Source organism: Aegilops tauschii, chromosome 7, assembly GCF_002575655.3.
Source record: "Aegilops tauschii subsp. strangulata cultivar AL8/78 chromosome 7, Aet v6.0, whole genome shotgun sequence".
NCBI classification, from domain to species: domain Eukaryota; kingdom Viridiplantae; phylum Streptophyta; class Magnoliopsida; order Poales; family Poaceae; genus Aegilops; species Aegilops tauschii.
In genome coordinates this window covers 648,218,168-648,231,737 of record NC_053041.3, presented here as the reverse complement: position 1 = coordinate 648,231,737, position 13,570 = coordinate 648,218,168, and the positions used below count along the sequence as shown (strand labels likewise).

The following is a 13,570-nucleotide window of genomic DNA, read 5'->3' as shown; positions in this document are numbered from 1 at the left end:
GTCACTAAGGACCAGTCGAACGCAAATACACAACCCGTGCAAAATGTTCAATGCACGAAATGCAACGTATTGTGTGGTTCTAGCTTCACTGCAAGTAATGGTCAAACCTGCTGCTAGTTTGTCCAGTCATGTAGAATTTCTAGGCCACTATTGGCAATATCTAGATAATTTCTCAAGCTTTGGCTTCATTGGCCATACTTTTCTTCTCATCTGCTATCTATAACTATGTATTGCGTGGTTCTAGCTTCACCATAAGTAATGGTCAAACCTGCTGCTAGTTTGTCCACTCATGTAGAATTTCTAGGCCAATATTGGCAACATCTGGAGAATTTCTCAAGCTTTGGCTTCATCGGCCATACTTTTCTTCTCATCGGCTATCTATAAATACGCGTGGCTCTGTCCTAACAAATTCACTCATCCTCCTACAGCAAAGCTCGAGCATAGCAACAGCACTAAAGCTAACTAGAGCTTCCAGCAATGGCGACCTCCCCGGTGCTCTTCCTCCTCCTCGCTGTTTTCGCCGCCGGTGCCAGCGCGGCCACCTTCAACATCAAGAACAACTGCGGCTCCACAATTTGGCCGGCGGGCATCCCGGTGGGTGGGGGCTTCGCGCTGGGCGCAGGCCAGACGTCCAGCATCAACGTGCCCGCGGGCACCAAAGCCGGGAGGATATGGGCTCGCACCGGGTGCTCCTTCAATGGCGGCAGCGGGAGCTGCCAGACCGGGGACTGCGGCGGCCAGCTGTCCTGCTCCCTCTCCGGGCGGCCACCAGCAACGCTGGCCGAGTACACCATCGGCGGCGGCAGCACCCAGGACTTCTACGACATCTCGGTGATCGACGGCTTCAACCTTGCCATGGACTTCTCGTGCAGCACCGGCGACGCGCTCCAGTGCAGGGACCCCAGCTGCCCGCCGCCGCAAGCCTACCAACACCCCGACGACCGCGCCACACACGCCTGCAATGGCAACAGTAACTACCAGATCACCTTCTGCCCATGAAGCCTCTTTACGTCGCACCGCGAATCAATAAAAGGCGTACGTAGATATACGGCCATATAATAAAAGGTGTACTGCTTAATACATCACATTGTCATTGATATTTGTGTACACAGTACAGGGCAATAAAAAATTACCTATCTACCTAGATTGGACAGCACCCTGACGCAACATGGTCAGCTATTAGTATTACTTGCTCACGCCGATGTCACGACATTGACATCGGCGTGCCAAAGGAGCCACCACATGTGCGTGAATAGCACATGGGGCCCTACGCGGCCATCATGTGTACAGCTAGCTTGTTTGTTTCAACACCAAAAGAAATGTGGACTATTCTCCTCCATGTTGATCCGCGGTGTTTGTTTTCAAACGATTTGTTGTTGTTCTTTTCTTTCAGCTTTGCATCATGTCATGATGTCAAAGGCCTTTTTGCGGGCGCAGAGGGAGAAAAGGAAAAGGATTTGCCATGCGAGGCGAGTTCTCGACCCGAAGCCTTTTCATTTTCGTTTGCCTCAAGTCAATTGGCTCGCACTCCTTTCTCCCTGGTCTACCCATCAGCCAAGGCACACAACATGAAATATTAACATGGATGCAGAGTTGGTTCGCTGCCGCAAGCGATGCTGAGAGAGAGTTCATGATCCAGGGGCTATATATATGGGCTGTGGTTAGCAAGGAACAAGATGAGAGATGGTAAGAAAATTGCAGATCCCCGGGCAGTGGCAGAAAGTGTTTTCAATCATGTACAGGGGATATCAGTGATTTAGAGATAGTTTGACCTGATGTGCCACCGGAGTGCATTTTACATATTGTAGCGAACGAGATTCCCGACGTTGTTTAAGTAATAAAGTTGTAGGTATCCCTAAAAAGAGTCAAATTTGGCTAATCGAGCCAAACATACAACTAAGAATTTCTGCACGCATGCAAAACTGCCAAATTTGAACAAGAAATTTTGCTTAACATTTTTTTTTGTCAAGACCTAGTTAATTAGTCAGAAACTTTGGCCTACACTTGGGTCACATATATATCAAATCACCGATAATAAATGCATGCACATCTTTATAATTTAAGAGAAAAATAGGTAACTTTTTTTTGAAAAGGAGAATGTAACCCCGGCCTCTGCATCTGGACGATGCATGCAGCCATATTATTAATTATTCACAAAGACCATACAAGGTGATACATCAATAAGCCTGAAGCCATCAACTTGGCAACGTTGTTGCTACTCCTATCCCCTTGATGAAGGTGTACCGAATGTCTGGGCCTAATATCAAACAGACATCGCACCAAACCCTAACATCTGAAGCCGGGTGTCTCATCCAAGCCACTACCTGGAATGAGTCCCACACCGATCTGGCACACTCCTAGTGAGCACCGCACGCTGCAAGGGCCGTCACCTCCATCTTCCATCGGTCCATCCTCAGAGCAGAACCGATGCACCGACCTTGTCAGGCCTCTCTGCCATCAACGCCATCATGATGCCAGACAGCTTCCTCCTCCTGCACGAGTCCATCTCCGTGCATCAGACGCCGAGTCTCCACAACGCCATTGCCGCCAAGATCCGCCACCATCAATGTGTAAGATGTAGCACCACTCCACCAAAGACGCCGTCCTCCGGTCCCTCGAACCCGTGTGCACCTCTAAGAATGACACCCCCAAGGGGGAAACAACACCAGAGAGCCGCCGTCATCCGATCTACTGATTTAGGGTTTCCCTCGGAGGTACCAGAGGGTGGCATTGAACTTCTTCACGACGATGCCTTCAGGAAGGGAACGACGTAGACAGCGTCGCCATCGCCGGCCTTGGCAATAGCCAATAGCAGGTTTTCACCCAAATCTGTTCGAAGACTTCCATCTCTTGTGGACGGGCCGCCGCCATCCCTGCCGGGATCTGGATGATCCAGGCCGCCGCTGTCAGATCACAGCAAGGAGAAGTCCCCCCACCGAAACCCGTCGGCCGAGCAGGGGAGGCCGAGACCGCGCCCACCGGACCAGATCCGCGATGGATCCATGCCCGCGCCGCCGCCCCTGAGCCAACCCCACGCGCTGCCACCACGACCTGGCCACCCGCTCACGCCGCCGTGTGGCCGCCGCGCCGCCCGACGAGCCCTCGCCGCATCAGCCCCAAGACTCCGCCGCGCCGCCGCATCTCGCGCTACAGCCGCACGTCGGGAGGAGATGAAGGCCCCCGCCGCCGCCGACACGCACCGGGCTTCGCCCGGCGGCGTCTTCTGGCGGCGGCGAGGGGAGGGGATGGTGTAGGAGGCGGGCGCGGGGTGGAGGCTAGGGTTCCCCCGCCGCTGCGCGCAAGAGCGACGCGAGGTAATAACGTTAGTTGACCTTTTGGTACACTTTCTGGGTTATGTGGGATGAGATGTTTAATGAAAGCTATTCAGCTGGTGTAACAACATACTATCATAAAGGTTGAGCAGAGGAATATTGTTGAATTTGGAAATATATTCATTCATTCGTTCTGTGTATATAGCTGTCATACATGTAACTTTACAAAGCTTATTCTCGGGCTTGTATATTTTTCTGAACGTAGTGCAAACGATACATATGCACATACACTCACTCCTATGAACGCACACACGCACATCATACCTCTATGAGCACCTTCGAGAGACCAAGGCGACACATCATCTAGAGATAGATAAAGTCGTCACACAGGCCTTCGTATGTCAAGTCTAGGACTTGAAGTCTGGTTGGTTTGTATTTGATAACTAGGTTTTGAATCCAACAAAGTTTCTTTTGAGAAGAACAAGTTTAGACATTCTGACAAGGAAAAACACATCCGATAACTGAGAAAAAAAAAACCGCTGTTGATAGTGTTGCCCACCCCTGTTTTCTACTGCACGAGATGGTAGAGATCTCTAGGGGAGGAGAGTCAGCCGCCGCCACCGGCGAGCCTCCTATAATATGTCCTCATGGAGACCCTGGCGTGGGTGCCATACAAGTCCCTCTACTTCAGGTGCGTGCCGATGCCATCATGGCACGCCCTCTGCACTGACCCCTTCCTCCTCAGGCTTCCGCCATAGACCCTTCACCGGATTCCTTAGTTACACCATCGGTGACTTCAAAGAATAGAAAAAAAAAGCAGTGATCGATCACACTGGGACTCGAACCCCAAAAATTGCATTGCAAGAATAACCCCCGAAGGAGAGAGATATATTTGTAAAGTAAAGAAGAATAGAAAAAAAAAAGGAGTGATCGATCACACTGGGACTCGAACCCAGAATCTCCCGCTCCGGAGGCGAGCGCCTTATCCATTAGGCCATGCGACCACTTCGTTAAAATTCGTACTTTGATTTTAAAATAGAATGTGGTCGCGTGAGCCAGTGCCGACTTCTGGGTGGATTTGAGAGAAAGGAGACTCAAGGAACACCATCTGTAGAAAATTAATGATGATATGATTAATTTTATTCCGAAGACACATTAATTTTCAATAAGGTGACACGATTTCTGCTTGATGCAGGAACCAACATATATGCTGGAAACCATCTGCAGCGTGGGTTTTTCCTCACATTGCTACCACATCAATATCCGATGGCCCGCGTATGCTTTTCTTTGCTGGAGTCAACACCGACAAAGAGTCACAGTTGTCTTTATATGTTGCGTCCAGTTTTTTTTACAAACATTTAACTGGATGAAGTGGCTTGAAATGTTCAAATCAAACACTGCAGCAAACTAGTTCAATTAGACTGAACAATGTAGCGGCGAAGATGCATGTAGAGCATAGAGTCATCAGTATATGAGAGGATTTACTTGTTTGAATTTGAGGCGACCGGGCATCCTAGACTCGGAGATGATGTATTGTGATGACCCAACTGCAACATATTCTTCCCCTAAAAAAATAGCAACACACTCTTAGTTCGCAAATGTGTTTCACGACAGTTGCCCTTCAGTAAACCTGGACAAGAAACTCCGGATTATAAGCCTGTCATGAGATAAAAATGTTGAAACACATTTTTTCGAGAAAGGACGCTTTATTACTTAAAAGATTAAGCATTACACCCGGCCTCTGCATAACTAAGATGCACACAACCAAATAAGAACCTCTCACACAAACGGAAAGTAAGAAGACGAAATACAAAGAAACATGAAGAGTCTGTATAACGCCTAAAGCGGAGGGGGGTCAATCCTAAGATCATGCTGCCACCCATGTTGGGTAAAAGTATCCCTCGCCGTAGCCTCCAATCATGTCCACACCTCCGTAAATAGGTCTCGATTCTTCACGCTTTGTAGAAAGGACAATAAACTAAGAGTCCCGATACACCTGTAGATAACCTGCATCAGATAAGTACTTTGATCATTTAAAACCTTATCATCTACATAACCACTGCCGAAGCACCGCAAGGTCGGCCGGCACGACGCCCTGGCCCTACCGTCCGGGATGTCATGGTTGGGATCGTGAGCCCCGACAGGGCGGACGCGGAAATGAAGAGGAGGTAGAGATGGGCAGGAGCGAGCCAGTGTGCGCTCCCCGAGTGTGTTGCGGTGGCGGATGGCGACCACAAGCAGGTCGGCACGCCCGCGGTACAGCGCCACAGTCTTCTACTTGTCCTCCTGCTCGGCACGCCTGCGACACAATGCCACGACCAATCCTGGCGAGGGTGGAGATGGCTACGACCTGGCTCTGCCATCCCGACGACCCAGAGTGGATATGGCCACGACGGACAGCGCATTGGACATGGCCATTGTTGGGCTGGCAGTGGTTGGGCCAAGCAGGGGCCAAGTGTGTGTCGTCTCGACCAAGACAGGTGCGGCGGCGCTGGCAGTCATCTCCGGTGACGGGCGTGGTGGATCCGACGGCGGAGGAGCAGCGATGGGTGGACAGCAGCGCCGCTGCGGAGGATCGGAGCTGGGCCGGACAGCGGCGTGGCTGTGGAGCGGAGGGGTCAGGGGCGTCGGGGGATTTGGCCTACTGGTAGTGTCCACGGGGAGGTGTCTAATTGCTTTGGTTTTTAGATCTAGGGTGTGTGTGTATGTGTTTTTTTCTAATCAACTTCTTACAATCCGACCCCATTTATCAGAAAGTGATCAAACGGGTCAAATCACTCGATCAGTGCTTTTTACAAAAGGATTATTGGAAACACGGTGATTTTTGGAACGGAATACCGACTAGGTGGTTCTCTCCAAACTAGCCGCAAATATGGTTTTTTGTGCAATTTACTTCACCGATCTAGATGGAGTAAATTGCAGAAAACCATCACTTTGAAGGATAGATTTTCAGAAAACATTATGTTACATCTCTTTGGAAGAAAACACCACGTCTTGTGCAATCATTTTGCAAAACCACAGATGGGTTATGTTCGTGAGGAGCTGACTTGGCAAAAACATGCAACGTGGGCACTTTGACTAGTCAAAAACGCCACGTTGACACGGATCCGGCTTGCCTGCTCCCTCCCCATGCTCTTATCCGTGCTCCCACTTCATCCTACGACTGTCTTTTTTTTCTTTTTCTTTTCTAATCTAATCATCTTCCCCCTGATTTTAAGGGGGTGGTGCCGGGCCTTATTTTGTTCCAATCAAATCAAGTCACGCACGTGGGAGCACGGATGGGCACACACGCGGGGAGCAGGCAAGTCTCGTCCCATTGACACAGCCCCACCTAGCCCATTCTCTCCTTCCTCTCCCAATCCCCATTCAAGCCACCGTTGCCGCCTCAACTCCCTCGGTGTCGGCCTTCGTGGCAGCAGCGTCCACTGGCGAGTGCCCTGCACTAGTCGTGCTCTCCCCCAGCCGCCTTCCCCGTCAATGGCGCTTCCCTTCCCCCAGCAGGGCATCGCGAACTGCGTGCGGACGCGGGTCTGAAGACGACGTCGACCCAAGCCTCTATGGGCGCCACCGCAAACCAACGACGAGATTCCGGCCGCCGTTACATTTGCGGCCTGGAGCTGGTATCGGCCGTCCTGAGCTTCGCGAGCAGGAGCCAGGGGTGCCCAACCGCGTCGGTGTCTCCCAGGCTGCGCACGCGAGCTCCTCGGCCATCTCTGAGCTCCAAGACACTCGCCTCGTGCTCGAGGTGTTCCTGCTCTGACATGGATTCGACGACGGTGCTCCAGGCAGCGTCGGGATCCCTGTGGGGATAGGGCGACCCTGCTCAAGGATGGTGCCGGTCCACGGGGGAGCACTGGCATTGGCCTCTGCCTCGGTGCGGCAACGGCGACGGTGGCCTCTACCTTGGCCAGGGCGGGACGAGCGACGATGGATTGGGGAGGAGTAGAGGGAGGGGAGAGGAGATGGAGGGCCCGTTGGGCGCGCTGGTGACGGCGACGCAGCCCGTCTGCATGGCGGCGGTAGGACTGGGCGTGGGTGACGGCGCGCGTGCGAGAAAACCAGAAGACTTATCGTTTTGGCCAAAGAAGACTAGTCAAAGTGCCCGCGTGGCATCTTTTTGCCAAGTCAGCTCCTGACAAGTGGGACCCATCTGTCATAAACATGCTTAAAACGTTGTAATCCGCTGATCAGTGGCTTAAGACGTGGTGTTTTCTGCAACAAAAATGTAGCATAGTGTTTTCTGCAAACCTAGCCTTTAAATTGGTGGTTTCCTGCAATTTACTGATCCAGATACTCTTCAACAAGACATTTATGGATTCTGTAAGGGTGCTGTTGGCCTTGGGGTGAGCGTGGGGTAGAGATTTCTGCCTCGGCTTGTGAGTAGGGTCGCTTGCAGCCCCCTTTACTCCGACGCGAACCAACACTTCTCCAGGGCCTGAGGTTTCCCGGTATTGTTTCACAAGAAGTTCTGGACAGTTGTTTGTCCGCAGATGTTTTAGCTGCTTGTTGAGTTCATTAAGAGTCGGATTGACATCAAACGCCTCAATTTCGCGATTCCTTTGATTAACGTGGCCTTACGACTACTTGTCAAAAGCTTCGCAATGCCGTTAGTTGAACATGATCATACTTCAGCATGCCAGAAAGCATGATGATTTTTTTTAAACAACATTTCTAAATCTAGGCAACTCACCACTAGTTTGATTTTGGGTGTTTCTTCCTAACCACATCAGACAATCAAATGACACCGTAATGAGTATGAATGTGTCAATGAGAATCCGGTGCTTATATCTCATGAAGAACAATCTGTTTATTTTTCTTTATCTCTTCCACTGCAAGATAAGAAAAAGGATTTAAAATAAGAGGTGATCGATCACACTGGGAGGAGGCGAGCGCCTTATCCATTAGGCCATGCGATCACTGTGCAAAATTTCTAAGTTTGTTTTATAAATTCCACTACTGCGCTCCGGATGCGAGCGCGTTATCCATGCGACCACTTTGTTAATTTTGGCAACTTTGTTCTTAAGGCTTCTGGATGGATTCAGGAAAGACGACTCAAGGAAGACGTGCCATTTTATTTTCTATTTAGAACAAAGTACACCCTCCGTTTTATAATAATATAAGAGTGTTTTTTATGCTAAAAACGCTTTTATATTATGAGACAGAGAGAGTACCATTTTTATTTGTAAGACACACTATTTCAATAAGGTGACACATTATTTATAATTGAAGCAGGAGGTGTGCATGCGTTTATAGAGACAAGTAGGTGCTACTACAACACGAATGATGCATATATTGGATTCGCAAAAAAAATGATGCATATATTGGTAAGTGCTTCGTGATTAGTTAACCCATTGCTACTGGTATTTTTGCACTGTTTTTTTTTTGTTCCAAACCTATAACTGGATGAAGTGGCTTCAAATATTCGAACAAACACTACAGCAAAATGGTTCAAATACACTGAACATTGTGACACTGAAGATGCAGGTAGCGCAGAGAGTCATCATTATCTGAAGAATGTGACAGTGAAGATGCATGTAGAGCAGAGCATTTTAGTTACTTTGTTAGCAACCTAAAATAATGCTTGTTTTGACTCCCTCTTTTTTTTCACGTGTAGGGCGATGCATCATTTGTGGGTATGGCATAAGTAATATTGTACATGCACCTATTGGTCTGCACATTGGAGCAATGTATATTCCCTCGGTCCTTGAAAGAGTGTATTTTCAACTTTGTTGGAGGGTCAAACTATCTCAAAGTTTGACCGAGTTTGTCCTTGAAAGAGTGTATTTTCATGATAAAATATAATTTCATCATATACCTATTTGGTTTCACAAGCAATGTTGAAGTCGAATATTTGACTTCTTGTGTTTGATAGTTTGTCAACTTGGGATTACTGGAAGTTCATGTTGGGGAACGCGGTAATTTCAAAAAAAAAAAATCCTACAATCACGCAAGATCTATCTAGGTGATGCATAACAACGAAAGGGGGAGTGTTGTCTACGTACCCTCGTAGACCAAAGCGGAAGCGTTTAGTAACGCGGTTGATGCAGTCGACCTTCTTCGCGATCCAACCGATCCAAGTACCGAACGTACGGCACCTCCGCGTCCAGCACACGTTTAGCTCGATGACGTCCCTCGTACTCTTGATCGAGTTGAGACCGAGGGAGAGTTCCGTCAGCACAACGGCGTGGTGATGGTGATGATGAAGTTACCGGCGCAGGGCTTCGCCTAAGCACTACGACGATATGACCGAGGTGTGTAACTGTGGAGGGGGGGGCACCGCACACAGCTAAGACAAATCTTGGAGTGCTTTGGGGTGCCCTCTGGCCACGTCTATAAAGGAGGGAGAGGAGGAGGCCGGCGGCCAGGAGGGGCGCACCATAGGGGGAGTCCAACTAGGATTCCCAATCCTAGTTGGAGTCCCCTTCCTTTTCCAAGAGGTGGAGAGAGGGAAGGAGGAGGAGTGGGAGAAGGAAAGAGGGGGGCGCCGCCCCCTCCTAGTCTAATTCGGACCAGCCCCGGGGGGGGGGGGGGGCGCCGCCTCCCCTTGTGGCCCTTCTCTCCTACCCCCCCCCCCCCTGGTTGAATTCCCGTAACTCCCCGGTTCCCCGAAAAATACCCGAATCCTTCGGAACCTTTCCGATGTCCGAATATAGCCTTCCAATATATCGATCTTTATGTCTCGACCATTTCGAGACTCCTCGTCATGTCCGTGATCTCATCCGGGACTCCGAACTACCTTCGGTACATCAAATCACATAAACTCATAATACCGATCGTCATCGAACGTTAAGCGTGCGGACCCTACGGGTTCGAGAACTATGTAGACATGACCGAGACACATCTCCGGTCAATAACGAATAGCGGAACCTGGATGCTCATATTGGCTCCTACATATTCTACGAAGATCTTTATCGGTCAAACCGCACAACAACATGCGTTGTTCCCTTTGTCATCGGTATGTTACTTGCCCGAGATTCGATCGTCGGTATCATCATACCTAGTTCAATCTCGTTACCGGCAAGTCTCTTTACTCGTTCCGTAATACTTCATCCCGGAACTAACTCATTAGTCACATTACTTGCAAGGCTTATTGTGATGAGCATTACCGAGAGGGCCCAGAGATACCTCTCCGAAACACGGAGTGACAAATCCTAATCTCGATATATGCCAACCCAACAAACACCTTCGGAGACACGTGTAGAGCATCTTTATAATCACCCATTTATGTTGTGACGTTTGATAGCACACAAAGTGTTCCTCCGGATATTCGGGAGTTGCATAATCTCATAGTCTGAGGAACATGTATAAGTTATGAAGAAAGAAGTAGCAATAAAACTGTAGCGATCATAATGCTAAGCTAACGAATGGGTCTTGTCCATCACATCATTCTCCTAATGATGTGATCCCGTTCATCAAATGACAACACATGTCCATGGCTAGGAAACATAACCATCTTTGATAAACGAGCTAGTCAAGTAGAGGCATACTAGGGACACTTTGTTTTGTCTATGTATTCACACATGTACTAAGTTTCCGGTTAATACAATTCTAGCATGAATAATAAACATTTATCATGAAATAAGGAAATAAATAATAACTTTATTATTGCCTCTAGGGCATATTTCCTTCAGTCTCCCACTTGCACTAGAGTCAATAATCTAGTTCACATCGCCATGTGATTTAATACCAATAGTTCACATCTTTATGTGATTAACACCCATAGTTCACATCGCCATGTGACCAACACCCAAAGGGTTTACTAGAGTTAGTAATCTAGTTCACATCGACATGTGATTAACACCCAAGAGTAATAAGGTGTGATCATTTTTGCTTGTGAGAGAAGTTTTAGTCGACGGGTCTGTCACATTCACATCCGTAAGTATTTTGCAAATTTATATTTCTACAATGCTCTGCACGGAGCTACTTTAGCTAATTGCTCTCACTTTTAATATGTATCCAGATTGAGACTTAGAGTCATCCAGAACGGTGTAAAAGCTTGCATCGACGTAACTCTTTACGACGAACTCTTTATCACCTCCATAACTGAGAAATATATCCTTATTCCGCTAAGGATAACTTTGACCGATGTCCAGTGATTTACTCCTAGATCACTATTGTACCCTCTTGCCAAACTCATGGTGAGGTACACAATAGGTCTGGTACACAGCATAGCATACTTTATAGAACCTATGACTGAGGCATAGGGAATGACTTTTCATTCTCTTTCTATTTTTCTGCCGTGGTCGGGTTTTGAGTCTTTACTCAACTTCACACCTTGCAATACAGGCAAGAACTCCTTCTTTTGGCTGTTCCATTTTGAACTACTTCAAAATCTTGTCAAGGTATGTATTCGTTGAAAAACCTTATCAAGCATCTTGATCTATCTCTATAGATCTTGATTCTCAATATGTAAGCAGCTTCACCGAGGTCTGATAACCCACAAGTATAGGGGATCATTGTAGCCTGTTTCGATAAGTAAGAGCGTCGAACCTAACGATGAGCTAAAGGTAGAACAAATATTCCCTCAAGTTCTATCGACCACCGATACAACTCTACGCACGCTTTACGTTCGCTCTACCTAGAACAAGTATGAAACTAGAAGTACTTTGTAGGTGTTATTGGATAGATTTGCAAGATAATAAAGAGCGCGTAAATAAAAACTAGGGGCTGTTTAGATAAAGAAGCAATAAAGTTAGTACAACGAGTGTGGAAAAGTGGTGGTAGGAGTTGCGAAATTGTCCCTAAGCAATTGACTACTTTACTAGACTGATAGCAAGTTTTATGTGGGAGAGGCCACTGCTAGCATGTCATCCCTGACTTGGAATTCTATGCACTTATGATTGGAACTATTAGCAAGCATCCGCAACTACTAACGTTCATTAAGGTAAAACCCAACCATAGCATTAAGATATATTGGTCCCCCTTCAATCCCGTATGTATCAATTTCTATGCTAGGTTGAAGCTTCTGTCACTCTTGCCCTCCAATACATAGTCCTATCAACATACAACTAACCCTATGGTGTGATCCACGCGCGCTCATATGATGGGCACCAAAGGACAGCAACATAACCACAAGCAAATTAAACCAATCATAGCAATTCACCAATTATCGATAGGACAACGAAAATCTACTCAGACATCATAGGATGGCAACACATCATTGGATAATAATATGAAGCATAAAGCACCATGTTCAAGTAGAGGGTACAGCGGGTTGCGGGAGAGTGGACCTCTGTAGATAGATGGGGGAAGGTGATGAAGATGTTGGTGAAGATGACGGAGGTATTGGTGTAGATTGCGGTGACGATGATGGCCCCGGTGGCACTTCGGCGCCACCGGAAGTGAGGGGGAGAGATCCCCCCTCCTTCTCCTTCTTCCTTGGCCTTCTCCCTAGGTGGGAGAAGGGTTCTCCCTCTGGTCCTTGGTCTCCATGGCATGGGAGGGGTGAGAGCCCCTCCGAGATTGGATCTGTCTCTCTGTCTCTCTATTTCTGCGCTCCTGATTCTGGCCTTTCACCGTTTCTTATGTTCCCGGAGATCCGTAACTCCGATTGGGTTGAAATTTGAACACGATTTCTATCTGGATATTGGCTTTATTGCGGTGAAAGAAGGGAACCAACCTCCTTACGGGGTGGTCACGAGGGCCCATGGCGCTCCTGACCCCCTGGGCCGCGCCCCTCACCCTCGTGGGCCCCTTGGGCATCGTCTCGCGTTGATTCCACTTGCCAAAATTCACATATATTCCAAAAAAATCTCCGTCAGTTTTTATCCCGTTTGGACTCCGTTTGATATGGATTTTCTGCGAAACAAAAAACATGCAACAAACAGGAACTGGCACTGGGCACTGGATCAATATGTTAGTCCAAAAAATAGTATAAAAAGTTGCCAAAAGTATATGAAAGTTGTATAATATTGGCATGGAACAATCAAAAATTATAGATACGACAGAGACGTATCAAGGTCTTTCTTTGAAAAACTCCATTCAAACACTCCTTTATGCTTTCCAGAAAATTCTACATTATTTCCGATCAACAATATGTCATTCACATATACTTATCAGAAATGTTGTAGTGCTCCCACTCACTTTCTTGTAAATACAGGCTTCACCGCAAGTCTGTATAAAACTATATGCTTTGATCAACTCATCAAAGCGTATATTCCAATTCCGAGATGCTTGCACCAGTCCATAGATGGATCGCCGGAGCTTGCACATTTTTGTTAGCACCTTTAGGATTGAGAAAACCTTCTGGCTGCATCATATACAACTCTTCTTTAATAAATCCATTGAAGAATGCAGTT

The 13,570-nt window shown here is 47.7% G+C and overlaps 1 protein-coding gene and 1 non-coding gene across 2 annotated transcripts; one reads left to right on the top strand and one right to left on the bottom strand.

The window, feature by feature from the left end:
* The first annotated feature begins 404 nt into the window (after positions 1–404).
* On the top strand, positions 405–1,144 carry LOC109760149 (thaumatin-like protein PWIR2). Its single transcript, XM_020318984.4, has one exon. The coding sequence runs from the start codon at positions 478–480 to the stop codon at positions 997–999; it is 522 nt and encodes a 173-aa protein (XP_020174573.1). The 5' UTR covers positions 405–477; the 3' UTR covers positions 1,000–1,144.
* Positions 1,145–4,203: 3,059 nt separating this feature from the next.
* Positions 4,204–4,276, bottom strand: TRNAR-CCG (transfer RNA arginine (anticodon CCG)). The gene has a single exon. It is a non-coding gene; the product is annotated as a tRNA-Arg (tRNA).
* Between the last annotated feature and the right edge of the window lie 9,294 nt (positions 4,277–13,570).